The sequence below is a fragment of the Serinus canaria genome, chromosome 6, assembly GCF_022539315.1.
Source record: "Serinus canaria isolate serCan28SL12 chromosome 6, serCan2020, whole genome shotgun sequence".
NCBI lineage: Eukaryota > Metazoa > Chordata > Aves > Passeriformes > Fringillidae > Serinus > Serinus canaria.
In genome coordinates, this window is record NC_066320.1 from 19890720 (window position 1) to 19912381 (window position 21662).

At 36.8% G+C, this 21662-nt stretch overlaps 1 protein-coding gene across 2 annotated transcripts in view; it reads right to left on the bottom strand.

Moving 5' to 3' along the window:
- BTAF1 (B-TFIID TATA-box binding protein associated factor 1) overlaps positions 1-21662 on the bottom strand; it is a 43238-nt gene that overhangs the window by 14280 nt on the left and 7296 nt on the right. For both annotated transcript variants that reach the window (XM_050976584.1, XM_050976585.1), the window contains exons 2-20: positions 19488-19611; positions 18320-18434; positions 15831-15977; positions 13899-14062; positions 13474-13610; positions 12726-12837; positions 11362-11430; positions 8904-8993; positions 6789-6884; positions 6367-6543; positions 5707-5847; positions 5453-5577; positions 4147-4267; positions 3966-4070; positions 3594-3743; positions 2859-3001; positions 2518-2692; positions 1840-2043; positions 511-937 (exon numbers count right to left, since the gene is read on the bottom strand). In XM_050976584.1, coding sequence (XP_050832541.1) covers positions 511-937; positions 1840-2043; positions 2518-2692; positions 2859-3001; positions 3594-3743; positions 3966-4070; positions 4147-4267; positions 5453-5577; positions 5707-5847; positions 6367-6543; positions 6789-6884; positions 8904-8993; positions 11362-11430; positions 12726-12837; positions 13474-13610; positions 13899-14062; positions 15831-15977; positions 18320-18434; positions 19488-19611 — 2822 coding nt within the window. The remainder of the gene's footprint in view (positions 1-510; positions 938-1839; positions 2044-2517; positions 2693-2858; positions 3002-3593; positions 3744-3965; positions 4071-4146; positions 4268-5452; positions 5578-5706; positions 5848-6366; positions 6544-6788; positions 6885-8903; positions 8994-11361; positions 11431-12725; positions 12838-13473; positions 13611-13898; positions 14063-15830; positions 15978-18319; positions 18435-19487; positions 19612-21662) is intronic.

Below are 21662 nucleotides of genomic sequence, written 5' to 3' on the forward strand. Positions count from 1 at the left end.
AGAATGTTTGAGAGTATTAAGATCTAAATTGGGTTAATCTGGGTTGTTATTCAATCCATACATTTTCAATAATGGACAGCCATTAAAAAAAATCCATGGCCATTGCATGCATAGGATTATTTTATTAATTTTGAACACTGTCCTCATCTTTTTATCTTATGATTAGCCCACGGAATGTAACAGAAGTCACATTTTTGACAGGCTGCTTCGATTTCCATTTTTGCTCAATAACAATTGTAAGTGAAATGTGCTCAGAACTAGATACTAACCAAACAAGAGTTCTTTACCTGGAAATTGGAATTATAGTATTTTATAGGTATATAGATATAAAACAATACACATTAGTTGCACACAGTTTAAAATACCTAAATGAAATCATTATTAATAAATACTCAGATGCTGGCATTTTAAAAATCAGTAAAAACAAGTCTCATTCAAATACTCATTTCAACAGCTCAGAAATAAGCACAGACAATATATTAAGAATCTTGGCAGTCTTAGATGTCATACCTTTTGAGTTTTCATGGCTACTCTGAGGCTGTGCAGGACATGCTGCCAGTGGGGTAAGATGTGGATCCACACACAGGGAGTTACAGAGATTTTTTATAATCTTTGAGTTGGGACAAGGAGACCTTGTTGTACACTGCTGAAGTAACTTTGCGATACATGAAGCCACGTAGTTTTGTATGAGTGTATTCTCTTCTTTTTTGATAGCTTCCATTAAGGGTTTTATAACAGGATTAAGTTTTTCTGGAAGTTGCTGCAAGTTCACAACTGCACATGCAGCAAAAGTATGAACTCGCAGATGCAACACTTGCCATTCCTGATTTGTTTCTGTAACAGTCATTTGGACTTGTTGCCTTTTACTGTCCAACTGTTGCAGAACTTTAGGATTCAAAGGAAAGGATGATGTCACCTCATTGAAAACAGAAGTCACCTAAGAGAAAGTAAAGAAAGGAATTATAAATCTGTTTCATTGACTGTAAAACAGGATATCCTCATGGCACAACATGAGTCACTTGACCACATATCATCATCTCCATTTTCCCAGTATATAACAGGAAATGCTCCAAAATGTATTTCTGGGAATCCTGAGCTGAAGATCAAAGAGCAAATCAGGTATGTCATAGACATTTAAAGTCTAGATTTCCAAAGCTACAAGAGCAGTTTATGTACTCCTGCATATTTAGATTGTCCCATATCTGCTGGTTCTACCCAGATGGAAATATTTAAGCATATGAGAGATTAGCAAGGCAGAATGTGACTACAACAATCCAGAAAGGATGTGCAAGGTCCTTTGCACGAACAAATTGCTTCTCAGCTGATTTTCTTTTGAGGAAAGAGACTGGGATAAAAATCTAAGAAAAAGAGCACAACAAAGTAGGGGCAGAACCTTCCATATCCTTCCCCACTCATAAATGGTTGACTATTGCTGCCTAAATCTTTCACTGGAAAAAGATTAAAAGCAGATTAAAAGATCAGGGGCAAGGTGGGAGAAAGGTCTAGAATTTTTATAGTTTATTTACAAGTCTTCTGACAATGGTTTTGAAGCCTGCTTTGTTTACTTGTGTGTAGATTTCAATAGTGAATCCACACCTGGGATCGGAACACTCAGTTTTATTCTCCCATTAAGTATGTACCTTGCATTGCACTTGATTTTTGTCAGACTGTAAATACACCTCAGGGGAAACAGTAAGAATGTGTAAAGATTCTTTTTCATGAGATGTGCAAAGGTCACCACATGATTTCTGCAAGTTACTGTCTATGTAATAATTATGCTGAAAGTGTATTTCAAGACAAGAACAGATTTGGAGGAAAGGCAGGCATGCCTCTACTTACCAGCTCATTAGCTTGATCTATTGTAAATACACTGCAGTTTACTCTGTTTCCAATGTCAATGTGTGAATCAGCTAGCAATGAGATGAGTTGTTTACATTCGTTTTGCATTCGTGTAAAAGGAACAGCAATTTCATCGTAATAGAGATGTTCAGAAAGGACCCCAAGTAAACGAGGTTGAATACAAATAGCCACAGTTGAACACTCCTGTAACAGAAAAACAAAATTTGCATTTCTGAGTAATCACAGTTTTTTTATTCAGTCTTGGGCAGCTCAATCTAGCTCCAAAAATCCAGTTTCCAGAGGGACTATTAACATTCATAACCCAAAATATTAAAGATAAAGGATTAGGAACAAAAAGTCTGCCACTAGAAATGATAGTGAGCAGATAAAAGACAGTCATCTTAAAAGAAATCACTGACCTTAAATAAAGGCATCTTGAGAATAGATTTATTTGTAGAAAAAATGTGAGCATATTTACTGGTTCATAGTTCTGAGAGCTGGCATTTATCTACTGAGTCCAGTATCCCTCCACTGTCTAACGATCAAGATTTTGGTATTTAGATGTATAAACACCATTTTAGCTTACCTACTGAAATCTTATTTCAAGCTAAGTACCACACAACAAGCAGTGGATTGAGATAGTAAGTAAAATATATTTTTGCTGCAGAAACATCCTACCTTTTGCAAGGCTGCCCACTCACAGATTACTAACGCAACACTAATCCTCTGCAAGGCAGATTTAGAATTCAAGTGGAAGAGCAGTAGCTGAGCTAATGATTCAGCTGGCTTTATTTCTTGAGTAACAGTATTTACACCTGGGTCACAAATGCAGCAACAAAGTGCTCCCAGCAACCTGACAAGACAAAAAAGAACAGTCACTTCAGTGCTATAATTACCCTGCAATCAACAATTCAATGTGAAGATGCAAAAATGCTAATTAGATTTTGGCAAAGACACTATATATGATGAAAAGAATACATTGCTTTTAAGTATTTTTTTCATATTTCCAGTTAACTGACTTTGCTGCCATCATCCGAGCACGCATGACAACGTAATCCCTGGTTGCTGGATCTTCTGCAATGCTGTCTGCCCCAGCAATGTATTCCTGAATCACTTCCTTGTTCTGGGCTTGACCTTGACGCAGTTTAGCACCTGCTTTTTCCTGTGGAATAAAGGAAAGGTTGAAAGTGTTTTTGTAATGAAAAGATAAATTCATATTCCATAACAACACAAAAAAATCACCACACCATGAAAAAGTTGGACTAGGACAGAACACTTCTTGGGTAACAGATTTCTTAAAGCAGTCAATACTTTTAAATCATCTCTCCACTAATAGCATTCTGTAGTTAAATGTATGCTACATTCCTTCACTATAATATTAAGGTTAATACCTGACATGCAGCTGATAAACACACAGAGGAAAAAGAAAACCTCTCTCAGCATCTTTTCAGAAACAACACAAGGCTTCTGGATTTAACACAGTCTTGCAAACAAACAGATGGCTTTAGAACCATGTAAATAAAGACTTTATAAAGTATCCATGTAGAGAATGTTACCCAGCAGTACTTAATTCTTCATGGATAACCTGACAAGAACCCTTTTGCTCTACAGAATTGAGGCTTGTAAGACAGCTTACATTTAGAACAACAGAAAGGCAACACCACTCCCCTCTAACACATTAGAATGTGTTTTATATACAGCTAAGCAATTTCCTACTTTCCTCAGAACAGTCAGTGAGAGCACATTCCACTTACTTTGGACCTGGTTTTTACTTCTAGCAACATGTTTAAGTCAATGGGCAAATGAGATGGCTGCATCATTAAGCAGAGCCAGGCTCCCATCCATGGACAAGCAGCTGCAACAACATACTGTACAGATGCCTTGTTTAATAGTTCCAGCCACACCTTGGGAAAGAATCACAGTAGAAATCATGACAAATTTGTACCTGATCTACATAAGATCATACACATGCTGAGAAACTGCAGGAACACTCTCTCTATTTGCTCTATAGTAAAGCATCAAAGTATTTAACATAAGCACACTATTCTTCATCTGCACAAAAGTACAGAGTATTTGAAAGAGTGGGATACACAAGCACTATATCCAGGAGTAAGTCATGAAAATACCTTGTGAATAAGATCCAGAATTTCTTGGTTGCTTTCTAAGATACAAAACTGAAATATGTGCCTCAACATGTCTTGAAGAATTGGAGTCAGCCATGTTGAAGAACCCTGAAACAAGGATATCATATGACCAACCATATTCCAACATGTATGACAGTAAGATATTAATAACTCTAGTTCTTACCTGGTCTTGGGTAGACAACAGTGTGAATAATGTTTCCAGAGCTGCTTTTCGCACAGAAGATATGGTGTGATGCAAGAATGGCCACACACGTGGGACCAAAACTGTCAGGGATTGCTGAATACTACAGGAGAGGGAGAGGCAGCGTCAGGGATAAAAACATACATACACACAGAGCTAAGTTAGTTTTGTTTATTCTCATTTTATCCAAAAGAAAGCTTTAAGAAAAGAAAGTATGGCATATCCTTGGGGATTTTAAGAGAAGCTTAACATCCCTTAAGCTTAAACTACAGCTTATACATTTAAAATAGTTTGAGAGTTGGTACCTTTTACAGGAAAATACTGGTTTGGGTTTTTAAAATTGGTAGAGAGAACTAGTCAGTTTAAGCATGTATTTTTACCATGTTTTTTGCCCAGATTATACTTCAGGCTTTGTTCAACTCCTTATAAAAAAAAAAAAAAAAAAAAAAAAGGGGGGGCTGTTTCTGTTCTGAAGTTGCTGTTGGGCAGTTATGACTTAACAAATAATTTAAAACAAGCTTGCATCTTTTTTGCATGAACTGGCATATCAACTGATGCAACTGGCATACCAGCTGAAGCAAGTAGTACATGCTGAATTAAAGATTGCATTAGTAACAAAACTTCATTCTTTATTTTAGATTTGGGCAACCACCAGCTTCAGCAGTGCTAATCATATAGGATGAGAAAAATCAAATGTATATAGTATCTACCTTAAGTGCAGATACTGTGAGTTTACCATGTCTACTATGAAAAGTTTAACATACAAAGATGCAGTTCCTTTAATTTGTCAGAGTCTCAAAGAGATGGCAACTAGCCAGTGTCATCAACCAGTCACAGAACTACTGGTCGTACTATTGATGCGAATTTATGTTTGTAGCTTATTTCAGAACTGTTACAATAGCAAAGTTCTACAGGCTCACTAATGTGTTTTAATACACACACTTTGGTCTCATTTGGAGTTTGTCTGTTCCTTGTTAACAAACAAGATGTTTGTGGGCAGAACCACCATGTGAGTGGAACAAATATCCTTTACTAAAACACCCAAGATAAATGGACAGAGACAGAAGGGAGAAAACAGTCACATGTAAATCATGTCCAGTATACCTCTTAATTCCTTTGTTGCATTTCACTAACGTAATCAAGATAGAAGCACTGTCATAACCTTAACTTCATAGAAAAACCAGAGTAGAAATAAAATACTGAGTTACATTAACCATCTCCTTGGTACGTAATTTGAAAGAAACTGGTAATTCCAATTTGACAGTAAGTGGACTAATTGAAAAGTTACCTGCATTTGCGGACCTGAGGGTAAGTCAGAAGGGATGAAAGAAGGATCATGATACTGTTTGTGGAAGCTGTCAAGTCATCCAACTCCAGAAGTGCATCCCACAAGGTATTAAGAATAAAAGGCACCTAGACAAATAAGCAGAGGAGGCTTATCATTTAAAAAAAAACCAAAACCCACAAACAACAAAACCAGGGCTGCCTCTAAGTATTATTTTCTTCTCTTAGACCAAAAGTGAACTTAAACAGTTCAGTCACCTTCTGAGATTGAAGCTGGACCAAGCTTTCCACTACTGGTACTAAAGATGCTGCAGCAACAGCTCGGACATCATCATCCAGATCTTGCAGACCTTCAATTATTGCAGGCAACACTTTAGGCAATAAGGTGTTGATCATGTCCTGCCAAAAAGACCAAAAGCATTTTTAAACCGAAAAAGCTTAAAAAGGTACAATCAAGTAAGATGCACTCTGTGTGAATGAACCTGACTGTTTCAAAGGGATGGTACAGGTCCAACATTGTAATCTAAGTATTTTAAGTTACCATTCATGAAATCAAACATAGGTTATACATTTAATTAACTGTAAATCAGCTCAGTTTTGGTATAAACAAAGATCAGTGTCTGCAGAATACCACTGATAGCCTAAACCTCTTGCAAGACTCTGCTCTGTTACGTCCCATATGAGAATATCACCAAGACCAGACAGGCAAATCCTCTATTTCTAATGTTTTCTGCAAGCACAGCTTGCACTATATACTTGCAGCATGGATACAGAAGTTCAGTCACACATCTCAACCCACAGGACTGCATTGCAAGCAAGCTTGCTTTATCACACCTAGCTACTGTTCATCCACATCCTCTACTTTGCGCTGAGATTTTTGACCCCAAGCTCTCTACAATTTGTCATGAGGGTTATTACCTGACGTACTGCCAAAGCATACTTTATTCCTAGGAGACCACCATGTCTCACTTCCCACTGTTCCTGTGTAAGCAGCTTCAGGAGAACATCCACAGTTTTATGAACACCAGTTTCATTCATGTGTTTCAATACTACTCCCAAAGTCTGAGCACAAGTCTCACGTACTGGTGCCACTACCTAGGAAAAAGTAAACAATAAAACAGATACTTCTGTATGAAATTTGACTTTAAGAGAGTCTGAGACCAAACTGCTATATAAACAAGGTGAAGTTCATGTACCAGCTACCTTTTAATAAGCATCTGTGAGCAGTTCTAACTGGCACATGCAGCAGAACTACACAAGGCACAGCCAAGCTGCTGCAGTGTTATCTCCTGCAGAAGCCTGCTAATCTACCTGTTCAAGCAAAGGTAACTTAAACTTACTTCATCTGAAACAAAGTCTCCAAATCTGTCTAGTGCAAACACACAAAGAAGTCTAATAACCAAGTCTTCTAGCCACTCCTGATGCTGCTGAATCATCTGCAAGAAGAGAAAAGTTGAACACCTTGACTACATTCAGTCATAAAGCATTTCTGACATGCTTACTTTAGCAAAAATCTGTAAAAGACATGACAGCAGACATTCACATTGACTCAATACAGTTTTCTTGCAGAGACAGTCCAGGATAAGTAGTCAGCGCTAATTCAACTCACCTGGATCATTATAAACATCATATCCTGGATGTTTTCTTCTCTAAAAACACAGTACTTTTATCAAAAGGCTAGTGTCCTACTTTCAGCTGGGACAGAGTTGATTTTTTCTCAGTAGCTGATACAGTGCTGTGTTCTGGAATCAGTGTTAAGAATAATGGTGACACCACACTGATGTTTTGGCTGCTGCTACATTATGCTGACCCTAAGTCAAAGACTTCTGAATGTCTCATGTTCTGCCAGTGAGGAGGTACTCAAAAAGAGGATGCACAGCTGGGATAGGTGACAAAGGGACATTCCATACCACAGAATGTCATGCCTAGTATATAAACTGGGGGAGGTATCCAGAAGGAGGTGAGTGGTGCTTGGGGTCAGGCTTGGCATTGATCAGAGGTGGTAAGCACTTACATTGTGCAGCACTTGTTTTTCTTGGATTTTAATTCTCTCTCTCCTTTTCATTACTGTTACTACAATTAGCCCTATTATTACAATATTTTACTTTGTTTCAATTATGAAACTGTTGTTTTCTCAACCCATTAATTTTACTTCTTTCCTGATGGTCCACTAACCCTAACCCTCCCCATACCACCAAAGGGGGGAGTAAGAAAGACTGTGTGATGCTTCATTGCCTGCTGGAGCTGAAACACAGCTCAAGAGCATCTTGGAAGGTGGACAATTTATTCCTACACAGCATGAAGTAGAGTCATTCAGATAATCTATACTGACAAACAGAAACACATCCTAGGAAGTTAATTAACATGCTGGAAGCATATTTACAAGTAAAACTCTAAAGCAGTACCTCACTCTCGGAGACCGAGTGAAAGGAACTTTCTTTTAAGTCCCATCTCCTCCAGATTTATCAAAGCTCATCTTGAAGCTCTGGCCTCTGCTAGAGACCAATAACTCTTTTTGGATCTCAGAGCAGAAGTCCCATAAAAGCAACTGCTCAGGCATCATCCTTCTCATCTCCTCTATGTGCCTACTAGGTCACCACTTCCCCTGAGAACTACCCTTTTAATGAAAAAACTGAAAGCATATCCTGGATTTCATATTCCCATACATGCCAAAGAATTATACCCAGCACAGGGCATACGTAGCAGTTTTGAAGCTAGCTAGAGTACACACACTTTCCATAAATAGTTAAGAAACGGTTTAAAGTATTTTATTATTGCAGATTGTGTTATTATTACCCACCCAGCCATGGGTGGGTAATAATAACACAAATACCTCCATGGAACAAATACTACTCTACAAGGAAGCAAGGAGAGAGAAAAGTTTTTGCTTTCCCTATTTACAAAGTATGCTGAAGTACACTGATTTACTAAGCCACAAGCTCTTCTAGCTGCTTCTACAGCAAGGAGTCAGTAGGAATCTGGATGAAATTCACTATTAGTAACGAACCTATTACTGTCAGGATATTTTTTAAAAATTGTTCTCCTTTTAAGAAGGCTATTTTAATTCCTTTTCTCATAATAAAGAGAGCAGGTGGATAGAGTTCTCTTACTATTTAAGCAAGTAGTTAGATGGTCTGAGACACTACCAGAGTAAGCAATCAACTTGTCAATTTTGTTTCAGTACAGTCTTACCAGGACTTGAAAACAGTACATTCTAATATGGAAGCTAATGTTTAATAACTATTAATGGCTAATTATACACTAGTATTGGGTTCTGGATAGGCCTTTTAAAAACAATGTTTTGTCAGTGCATACAGTGATGTCATCCAGATGATTCTTTGAAGAAAAGTCTTTATATTCCCCCACATCACACACCTATTGCAAAGTATTTTAAGAAGTCTCTTTTCTAAACTTCATTTAAGTATAATATTAAGTCTACATGACTGGAAACTTACCTCCTCTAAAGAGCTATCTCCCATTTTACCACCACTTTTACCATGAGCTTTAAGTATCTCTCTCAGTCCAGTACCTGCACCATGTCGAACCTAAGAAAGTGAAATAAGAAGTCAATTTTAAAATATTAGGGAATAGAACATCTTAACAGAGATGTTTAGAGAGCTACAGAACTAGCACTACTTAGACTTGTGGGAATTATTAGATGAAATCACCTATAAAAATATTCACCTGTCCAAAAATCAACTTCCTTTTCCCCAAGTATTTGCCAGCTTATCAACAAAAGCAATTAAGAACTGCTTCTATTTTCTAACAGGTTATGATATTTGCAGTAATGTAGCCAACATTCATTTACTTTTACCTCACTATGCAAAATGGCACTAGTTGTCAAAGAAGTTTGAAGATATTACTGTTTTTATTAAGTTTTATAAAGCTAAAGCAAATCAATATTATTATAGTTTCAAGCACTTAATGTTTAATATTTTCTATCACTCTCTGTATTGCTTAAACAGAGTTTGGATCCGCACTGAGTATTCTGGAGTCTGCAAAACAAATTTCTGGGAATTACTATTCTGCATAACTTACAAACCTGCCTTGCTTGACTGGATTTTAGAAATAAGTGAACAAGCAATATGGGAAAGCAAATTATAGACACTTGCATGCTCTCACCAAACTTGAACAGTTGAACACACTAGGAAGAGCTCTGGAAATAACAAAATACCAGTAGAAAGATGTGCTAAAGACACACTTGTGTTTCTGGTATTTTTGATACCTAACTGGACTAGTAATTTGCTTCTCAAGGAAAGCTCACTCAACAGATATGCAAACCTGTAAAAGCAGAGTTTTGAACTGGGTTCTCATTGAGAGGCCTTTACATAAGTTAGAAGAGAATTAACTCTTTTTTTTTTTTTTTAAACAGTTCAGATACATGCTTGTTGCTAGCAGAAAATTGTTGCATTTCATTTCATGGCAGTAACAACTAGAACTGATTACTGGGTTGCTCCTCCCTTCACCAGAATAGCTTATATGAAATGCAAACATATATGTCCCCTATGTACAGCTCAGTGCCTGCTGGTTAAAGATATAAGCAAGCCAATAAAAAACAGCCGGAGAGTCTAGTCTTAAAATCCTAATTGTTCATAAACCAACAATTTATTCGGTCCAAGATAGCTCATGAGTTAGGTTTTACAAGTCAAAAGAAGGAGACTTTGCTAGTTAATGTCTCAGCTTCTGCAAATACAAACCAGCAAGACACAAATATATAAAGGCAATACAGTAATAGGATTCATCCTGCCTGACTTGAGCTGCCTGTAAGCGTGGCAAGCAGTCTGAAGCAGTCACCCAGGTGACCTCTAGACATTGCAAGATGCTGCCAAAGAGCCACTCTGAACATACATTTTGAGGCAGGTTAGCCTGTTTTTCACCCAAAACATACTGTAATAATGATTCTGTATTGATCTACTTCCCCTATTAAGATAAATGTGCCTTATATCAAATGTACTAAGAAAGCTATGAGAACATCTACATACCAGAAGACAAGTGGACCTGGCCTTCAACTGTAAACAGCCTGCTTTCAAATAAGGTGAGGCTTTTTAGCTCAGATGCAGTGATGAGCCACACAAATATAATGATTCTTTTTCTGGGACCAAAATAATTGTGCTGGCTGCATATGATCTATCTCTGTTTCCAAGTTTGAGAGCATGCTGGCTCTGCCCATACTGACATCACCGAGACTGTGCTACAGATACACATAAGGATATTAGAGTTGCTGTTAATATTTAATCCTTCACAAGATCAACTCAAGAAAATTAAGTTAGTTGATAACAGTTATGTCCCCCTTCTGCAGAAGGAAGTTAGATCATTATCAGCTACTTCATATTTTTACCTGAAATTTCTACCAAAGTCAGTGGAAAATTGTATATGGACTGAATAAAAAGGTGAGTAGAACCATTTTGAATCTTGAATATAAACAGTCTAAACAACCAAACATACAGCTTTTGTAGTTACTAAAGGACTGATTCCCCTTCCTTTGCTACTAGCATAGCATTAGACAAACATACCACTGTTGCGAGCAACTGATTCATATAATACTCCTCAAAGTCTTGATGAATCCAAGTTTAATTGCTTAATCTTTTTAACCATAGATTGATGTGATTTTATTTTGCTTGAATTTCACCACTTCCATTATTCTCACTTATATAATGACTGCTTTTCATATCTTTCTCACTCCCCACAAGTATACGTTACACATGTTTTCCATTTCCCTTTAAATGAGTCTAAAAAACACTCAAGTTTGCTAGAAGCAAATTTGTCTTGGCTAAGTAATCTGTATGCACAAATGATTTAAGTTTTGATATCTGGCAAAATTCTCTTTAGTTCTACAAATACAATGTTTGCATTTCTGTTGAAGCCCTTTTTGAAAAACTTTCAGCTCCACCTTAAATAGTGCCTGTGTCTTACCTCCCAAGAAGGATTAAAGAGATCATTGCACACCTCTTCACAAAAGCTTTCCAGAGGCCATTCATTTGCCTAAATCCATAAAAAATTATTAAGTATGAGATTAAAAAAAGAGGAATCATGAACACTTCTTATATTGCTGCCTGTACGTACTTCAATGGCATACAAAAGCTCCAAAAGCTGAAGTACTTTTCTTCATTACTGGACAAAATTGAAAAAAACAATCTTCTTCCCTAGCTCAGAAACTTCACTGATTAGCACTGGATCTCTTAAGAAGTTTATGAAGTTTCTGTTAACAGGGTAACCTCTTCTCTATGGGAATTTATTTTGATGTTCTGGAATTCACCTTTCCTTTAGAAACCATGCTAAAGAAGAAAATTAGGCAGAGTTTCTTATTCTATCCAGTGATCCTTTAAATTGATGAACTTTGACTTTAAAGAACATAATAGGTGAGTCTCAGTTAGGAAACAGACTACATAAAAGAAATTGGGTCAATGAATCAGGCAATAAACAGCAAACACATTGCACTTTTCCAAACACATTCCACTTTTTGAAAACCAAAGCATACCCCCATCCCAAAATTTTCTACAAGGAAACTGACATGGCTGTGGAAGGGAATTTTTACTACCATTAGTAAGTTCACATCATCACATACACAAAGCAACTGAAAGACAGCTAAAAACCAGCAGCTATTCAGCCTGTAGTTATTAATATTTTAGATTAGTTTTCCAATCATTTTTATGCAAATAAAAATTCAATTACTGAACTATGTTTGGGAAGCTATTTTTGTGGGATACAAACTTATCTAGATAAAGCCTTCTCAAATAAACTTCGATGCATCATTTATATTCTGGTTTAACATTTCTTAATTTTTAGCTTTTTAGTCTGTTGAAACAAATGCAGTTTTTTCCAAGACTAAGGTATAATTGTTTTAATCTTCAAATATTAAAGATAGAATCTAATTCTAAATTAAGCCTAATTAAAGTACAGCAAAGATTAAATAAAGATTAAATAAGCATTTAGATCAAATTATTTGTGGCTTGCTGTAATCCTACCATGTAAGTGTTCAGCACAGTTTTCCAGTTTAATACCCAGGTCTGACACCTGTAGCCACCTACTCGTGTTAATTTGGGTCACAAACTGCTACCAAAGGATTAAATGTGTTTTCTTTCTCAATGCTGTAACACAGTTAGAAACTCACTTGCTTCATTATGTATAAAAGTAAGATGGCCATGACATTCTTCATTCCACTTCCCTGAATGCTAAATGGACTAAAGAATTTGGTCACATGAAGGAATTTTGTTTCAAATTACTCTGCTGAAAAACAGAATGATCTCTCCTGCTAACAGCAGAACAATATATCATACCTCTTCCTGAGCATTTTCTACCAATGTTTTTGAGTCTGTGGCAGGCTGGTTGATGACAACATTTGCAACTTTTCTTCTTTTTTCTTCCGGTTCCCCATCAGTGCTATCATTGCTGAGAAGGAGCAAGTACATGTTTATGAACTCGAGGTATGCTTTAAGGCAAGTAATTACATCTACAACTGACGTCTTCAGATACAATAAAGTATGGCATAAATACAAAACAAAGAGGTTTAACACTGAAATATTCAAGTTAGCTGAGTTGTATGTAAAAACAAAACAATGCAGTGAGGAGACAGAATGATGTCTCAAATTCGCAACCTGTCTCAGGTTTACCCAAGAAACCCAGCAATCCCTAAATAAGATCAATAATTTTGTTCATCACTCATTATGAATGCAGTAGATAGAATAATATGCCACTATAAACCACAGTGAAGAACGCATCAGAAAATTGTATCCTAAATTTTCAGTTGTTCATATTCTTAAAATCCCCTTTTCATGCATTATTCTCAAGCCATATTGAATAACCACACATTTCAGCTGTAGCATCCCATTATGTCAAGATGTCTCTGAAGCTGGGTCCTTGACAAAGCTCTCCTGGGAACAAGCACTGCACGCAAACTTTCCGCCATCAGCACAATTAGCACATAAGAGATTTAAGATGCAAAGACTGTAGGAAGTTTCTCAACAGATAAATCAAATCACAGTCCCAGTTTAACAGAAATAAAAGGAAACCAGTTCACTATTATACCTCTTCTCATTAGCTTCCACTGCATCTCTGGATCTTTGCTTAGCAAATAGCTTAGCCATTCTTTTGGCTTTATTCTTTTGTCTACTGCTCATACCAGCTCGAAATTCTGAGTCAATTAACTCAGCAGCCTGAAGAGTCTGAAAGAAAAGTCATTCATTGTCAATTCTTCTTATGATGGAAGTCCTGAAAAATTCTCAAACCCACAATGCTCTCAACTTCCCCAACCCTCCATTTCAAACATTTCAGCAGTTTGACATCAAATAATACTAACAAGCAACTATGGGATGTAAGAACTCAGGAGGCCAAAGCACACATTAGATGTCAATCATCTTATTTAAAATAGAAATATTATAACTACAGAAGCTCAAATAAAGCAAACCCACTGTATTATTCCTTGCAATCAAATAGCCCAAGGTTTTACCTACAGGTTGTTTGTTTACTAGTAAAACTGAAGAAGGAGAATAGTCCAAATCTTCATCATTGAACAGATCCTCAGTATTCATTCCAATTGCAGCACCCATATCTAAGCCAAGTTTCTTTTGCAGCAGTTTCCTCTGTCGTGCTATCCTCTCTTTAGGATCAATTTCACCTTAAAAAGGGATTTTAAAAGAAGATGTGTCAGATTTCCAACCTGATATTTTACTGATGACTTGCTCAATGTACATAACAAAGCTAAATGTACAGGATTCAATTGCACTTGGCTAATACCATCTCCTAAAACAAATCACACCGATACCCAGGAAGACCTCTTCTGCTACTGTAACTACACAAGTACAGTCATCTGTGATCAAGCAAGGTTCATTTTGGAAATTAACAGATGCCACCTCAAGAATGTATGAATTTTCATCATTAACTATAGAACACCTAGGCTTCGGGAGCACCTACAATTGCATTAAAAATAGAAGATTTTACCACCCAAGTAGAATAAAACCTCCAAGCAACCCAAAACTTGTAGCTGGTAGGGCTGTCAGACTTCACTTTACATGCACAGTACAGAAACAGGCAGGAGGAGTTGTTTTGGTTTGTTGGCATTGTGGTGGGATCTTTTTTTTAATTACCAGCACAAACTTTTAAGTAGATGACCAATACAGACATGATTTTGGTGTGTACACCAGGCTGAGCAGTAACTAGCAGTTAATATTGTCTATACCAGTAAGGTTTTTTAAACTGCATTTAACCGACAAGCAAATACAATCAACTTCCATTCTTCAGAAAGTATTTTTCCTTTCTAACATCATCTCAGGAATAATTGTCAAAGACTGCTAATTCTAAAGATTAAGTTACATTATGTCCACTTATGTTGTCTACTTACTTGAAAAGGGAAGTTGCTACAGAACACAGAAGAGAAAGCAGACTGTACATTTTCCCATGAGTTAAAAAAACAGCAACTAAGGATTTTTGTTTCATTTTCTTATTTTTTGATATTGTATTTCTTATTTATTTTATTCCTGAAGTTCTTTATGTGAACTCATGGTACACTGGAATAAATATCAGGCTTCTATGAACTGAAGTGTTGGGTTTCATTAGATGAGGTGAAACTCGTACACCACTTTATTAATCTAGCTTAAAAGATGGCAAGCAGTAAATTAGCAAGCAGCCTGAAGAGACAGGACACTGCTCAAGTTTCAGCAGCCAAATGTTCTCCTCCTTGCTGAGCTACTGATCTTCTGAGTACCCTGCACAGAATCCATCACACACAGGGAACAAAGCAATCAGGGCTACACAGTCAGATTCTTATCAATAGCATCACTTAATTTCGTGCAGAAACTGGTAGATTGCCTGCAACTAAGAAGAGGGAAGTACAGTAATAGCAAAAAAATAGTTTAGATTAAAATAATTCAGTGCCATTACACTGACAAACCAACTCCCAGCTAAAAAATAACAGAAAAATGTTAGACAAATCACTTGAAAGAAAAAAAAATCACACAGGCACTTTGGCAATCTTATCACAGTGTTTTTCATGCAGTCTTTCTATACTGGAAACCTTCAAGCTTTTAAATAAGCCACATCCTCCTTCTGTATGTGGGAACACTGTTCAGGTGAAGAACAAGCAGTGAAGTGCCTGCCCCTTTTAAAAAGTCTACAGAAATCTTTGATGCTTTTTTAGGTTTCCATCCCTTCTTCCCCACTGTACACACAGAAATACTATTATGGCAAAAACCCAAACAAACAATACATTCCCCCCCAAAAAAAATTATGTTACTTGAGGAAGAAAATACAAACCACATGTTGGGGAATAGGTTCTGCCATTATTTCCTAACATTCTGAGAATCCATGGATGGCTAGATTCATAATGCTGCCACAACAGACTTTTTCAAATCAGTAAGTTTTCTTGTCTGCAAGCAAAATATAGATACCTGATTTATCATCTTGGACTTCAAATTCTGCACCAGCAGATCCAAGAAGAGACGCACCATGTTTTAACAACCGACATATATCAAATCTGTCAAAACGCAATCGATCTGTTGAAGGTGAATCTTCATTAGGACTTTCTGAGCCTGGTTCTAGGTAGGAAATAAAAATAATATTAGGGACAACATGATGAAATTTTTGTTCAAAATTCTGGCAGAAGATAAAGGAAAAACAAGATATCTCTCCTCCAAAGAATCAGCAGACATACAGCATTTTAATTCAAGTATAAAGGCTCCATTTTCACAAAGACAAACTGAAATAGGTCACTAAATGTACCTGAAGAGAAAAAAAACCCATTTTTCCCTTGATAAATTTAGCTTTTTAAAATCTTGGACACTGACCTACCACCAGGCCTTCTCCGTACACACAGGGCCAGCTCACAGTTTTGAACTGAACATGGCTCACAAACAGTATCACAAGCATGCCAACACTGCTGCATATCCCTACCAGCCAAGCATCCAAAGTTGGGAACCTGGAGAGTGTCTAAACAGGTGTGGGAGAAAGGGCTGCTGACACCTAGCAGTGAGCTCTTCTCAAACAGTACCTTTTTCTTAAACACACAATTACCTTTTCAATTTCATTAACAATCCGATAGGCAAAGGTGCCAGAACTGGAAAATGCATTTAAAAGGTTGCTGTACTCTTAATAGGTTACCCAACTTCCATGTACAAAAGGCATGCTAGAAGTAATTTTTGAACTAGACACATGAAATTAACTTCTATACTTGGTAAAATAGAGTATATGGTAGCAGAGTCCCCACCTGTGGTAGAAGGGGTTGAAATCTTTAAGGTTTTTTCCAATTCAAACTATTCTGTGATTCTATAACTAAATTATTAAGTATATGGATAAATATTATTCACTGGGAAAGAGAATTGCTCTGGAAAAAAACACCTTTCAATAACCTGATTATCAATGTCCTTAAAGAGCTGCAACTAAAGGGCATCCAGTGAACATAATACATTTAAAAGCTTTTGGCAAGGATTCATATGAAAGAATAAATCAAAAGAACCAGGTTAGCACAGAGCTGGGGAGAACATCCTTTTACAAACTGAAAGGTAGAAAAAAGTTCTGGAGTCCTCTGGGGCACCAATCCTTTAATTGATGGAAAAGACATTCACTAATGCACTCTTCTCCAAGCACACAGGTGACACTAAACTCTCTTGGGTAGCCCAAAGTCACAATGGCACTAAGGAATCCAAGGAGGACTCTCAGAACAGACTAATGGGCAAATAAGTATACAAGGTGTAAAATGAGTAACCTAAACCATACCAACACAACACTGCATTCAATAAAAATCTTGGAGGCATTTCTGACAGCTTTCTGTATTCATCTGTTTATTGAGCAGTGAAAGCTAAGGCAGACAACAAAGTACTGGGTCTCACCAGGAAGGACACTGATGGTAGGACAGAGCACATCATTTTGTCACTATGTGTAAATTTCAGTACTCTAGAGATGTAGGTAGACTGCATGGAGTTCTGTGCATCTCAAGGAGGACACAAGTAAGAGAAAGCACAGAGAAAAAAGTTATTTAAAAGACAAAGCAGCTTGTGAGGAAAGACTGAAGAGACTGCAAATCTTCAATATGAAGAGAAGCTGTTGGAAGAGAGCAAATATGATGGTTTACAAAAATAAAGACAGTGGACAAGAAAAATTCACTTGCTTGTCAAATTCAAAGCCAAGAGAACTAGGAGGCACCAACTGAAACAAATATGAGATCATCTCAAACAGATGTGAGTTTCATTGTAGCTGTTTTAGGGAGTGTGTGTCTGTTTTTAAACAAGTCGGTGAATTTCTGGAACCTGTGCCACAAAGCTGTGAACACAGACAGTACCGATGGATGTGGACAAAATCGCTTAGTCTATAACTCAACAATTAAGGAAACTAACATCCCAAAAATGATGATTCCAGATGAAAAGAAACAGAACAGACTTGAGCAAACTGCCATTTCACCTTCCTCAGAAAGGTGCTCAGATTAAGGGAACAGTGAAGAAAAGAGTTCCTGCAAACTATTAGGACAAAGTTGATTGGTTAAACATTTTACCATTTTACTAGTTATTCCTTTTCTTTATAAAAGCTTTATGAGGGTACAAAGCACAAGCACAGGAATTCTGGAAGAAATAAAGGTCAGGTACAAGTGATCAGGAGCATCTAAAGCCAAAGAGGTTTACTTACAGTCCTACTTCACAGAATCATAGAATAGTCTGAGTTGGAAGGGACCCAGAAAGATCACCAAGTGCAGCTCTTAAGTGAGTGGCCCATCCAGAAACTGAACCCACGACCTTGGCATTATTAGCACCTTGCTCCAAATAACTTACGTGCAAATAAAAGTTTATGCTCATAAAAAACCAAATGACAGATACCTTGAAAAGTCTCATATCACAGACAGGTTGTATAAGATAAACAATGAGTTATACACAATAAATTTAAGGAGCACCTTGTTTTGATCTTGGAGTTGGATTCCACTCAGGTACATTTTTCACTATTGCTTCAACAGCCTGGCCAGCTGCAATACGAGTATCCCAATTCGTGCTTCTTAAATACACTAACACCTTGAAGGAGAGATTAATAGTAAGTATTTGCTTAAAATGTACTTCCAAAAAAATCCATCAGCTATTATGCTCTATTAAAATACAATTATTTTAATGCTATGGATTAATATAACATTCAAAACAAAAACACAAAGGACAAAAAAAAAACCAAACCAAGAAATGCCACCAGCCCTCTCTATATTGCTCACTGCTTAGCTGCTCTGCTCACTTGCCAGAGCCAGACCTTAAAACTTTATAAGATATATTTAGTCCAATCAATTAAACTGGAGCTTGATTTCCTCCAGGTACTGAACAAGGCTTGAGACATGTTTTTATTTTTTGGGTTGGTTGGTTTGTTGCTGGCTTTTTTTCTACAAGGAAGCTTTCAAAATTGATTAACAGACCTTAAAACCCTGAAGTCATTTAACCCAAGAAGAGATACAACATAGGTCACTTGAAGCAATATATGCTCTTCTAAACTAATTTATCACTATGTCACACATCTGGAAAAACTATTTCTTTCTCTGAAAGCAGTTTGATCTTCATGATTCCTTGGCCACTCTGTTGATAGCATCAATTGTGGTGACAGCACCTGTTCAATAAGAACAGAACTGAGGTCACAGCCATCTCAGCCTGTTAGATATGGACTATTTTTGGTGGTTTTACTAGACTTGGTCAGACTAAAGTCTCAAGCTAATGGAAAACTCTTCCCAATTTCCAGCCCTTTTAAAGACATGCAGCCCCTGACTTTTTTAATGCTTTATCACACAAGTAATAATCTTTAAAGGCAAGTGCAGAAATCTTTGTAAGACAGCAGAGCTTCTCTTCATAGAAGAAGGACTGAACTTACAGCAAATACTGAATATCAATATTGAATGCTAAGTGAAACATCACATAATCATTTCAGAAGCTGACAGAACAGTACCTTTAGCAGAAGCAGCCCTTAATTTTCTTCATTCTCTTACTTTTGAAAAACCCGAGACCACAATGCATTTTCTTCTTCCCACAGAAGCACACCCCTTTAAACTAGTTTGATTCTCACCATTAAAGAACTAGGGAAAAACATATGCTTACTTTAGATAAGAGATTATTCAGTTCATGAGGATGCAGTTTCACTACTTCCCCAAGTTGCTGTGCAGCTGCTTTTCTTGTTACAGGTGTTGTGCCAGTGTCCAGTAAAATAAAGAGACGATCAAGCCTACATGTGATTGACAAAAACCGAAAAGTTATGCTATTCATAGCTCAGTTGTCCATTTCTATTAATATTCCCCCACATTTTTCAGTTTATATAACTCAAAGAGAAGAGATGTCTGTCTGAAGACTGCCAGTTGGCTGGGTGAATACTGTACTATTTTTCTAACACTAAGCATAGCTGTTTTAAAAGCACATTTAATTTGGTAACAAAAAAAAAAATAACAGTAAGAAATGCTAGTTTAAAAAAACCTTCAGTTACAAGAAAAAAATTAATTGTTCCTGTCTTTGTTCTGTGATAGAATATTGTCAATCTTGAAACATAAATATGCTGTGAGTGATCATCAAATTCTACTTGATAGAAAAAGCAGAGGGCTCAGCTGCTCCTATTGCGCATTATCACTTCTATTGACAACACAGCCTGCTATCCGGAACACCAAACTCTGCTTCTCCAGGATGACAAATTTTTACTTTTCACATATTTTTCTCCTAATTACCTGGAATACACAAAACCAAACCTATTGTATTTACAGCTTGGAAGTCCATCTGATGTTTCTGCTCTTCCCACAAAATACAGGGATTTAACCAGCAGATCTGTTTCCACAGTAACTCTTGTATTTAGTGAAAGACTCCAATCATCTATTTGTAGAACAATTCATTTCTTCCTTGTTTAGTTACTGAATGAGAAATAAAGTCTTTATGTATATATTCACATAACTATCTAGATACTCAAATCTATGACTGAAATTTCAAGTATTCATTATTCCTTCCACTATCAGTGGGTTGATCAGAGCTCTCTAATGAGTGCCAAGTTTATGCTTTAGTTATTGGGCAGTATGAGGTTATTACAGAATATGAATCTAGAACCTGTTCACACAGTGCAATTAAAATTGTTCGTTCCAGCCTTATCATAAAAGTACTCCTCCAAGAACTGCAACAATACAAAACCAGACCTTACACAGCAGTGAAGCTCACCTAGACCAGCCTGGCAGAATAAAGATACAGGTATCCTGGACAACCTGTCTTCATTACCACACATCCTTGGTTTGAGCACACACAGGAAAGGACAAACGCCTTGTCCCTGTTAGTCTGCTGCTATAATTACATTTCATGTAAATTGCCTTTGACATTAGTTCAAATAATGTAAAAAGAAAAAAAACCACCAAAACCTCTTTCCAACATCACTGGATTTTGTATTTTCTTTGACATACTTAAACTGCACCTAATCATGAGTATACTTTAATGGGTCACAATACAATAGGAATTGCAGTGCAGGGCCAAGGCAACACCAAAACCCAAATACTCTCATAAATGGAGGTATTAGAGTAAGTATTCATTAGATTTAAAATAATTATACCTTTTTAGACACAATTCTGCTATCTGCCATCCTAGAAATAATTGTCTTTCTACTACTAAAATAGGTGAGCTTATTTCAATCTTGGTAGACAAAACTAGAGTTTCAATTACTATGATTTACTAGTTAGTAAGTTGTTTTAAAGTCACAAAAATTAAACCCCAGATATATGTAATCCAGCAGTTTTATGTGATCAGACAGTAAAGGAGAAAAAAGCTTTACAGATCCAACACTTCTGAATCCCTGATAGTGGACTAGTCACGAGAAACATACCAGGTACCTCATTAGTTGCCAGTATTTTTTCTCCAGTACTTTTGACAGTAACAACCCAACCTGATTTGCAGCAGTCACTATTATTCAATACAAAACACAGTGGCTTTCAGAAGAACCACTGTTTGCTCCAACTTGCTTGCTCTCACCCCTCTCATTCTTCAGCTCTCTGTGAAACTTTGGTGTTCAATACTTAAGTTTGCCATTTAGTACCACAGGCTCCTTTAATTATCAAATTATCTTTTTTATCTCAAAGTCAAGCACCATGTGCAACTGTGACCACTTCCCCAGCTAGAACTCTTCATGAGTCAAAACAGGAGGAAACCACTAAGTCAGCCTACCCTCAAAAACTCAACCTGAATTCCAGACGTAGTTAAAACACTACATCTTCACTCCTAAAACCCACAACTTTCTGAAGCTGTGTTACCTGCAAA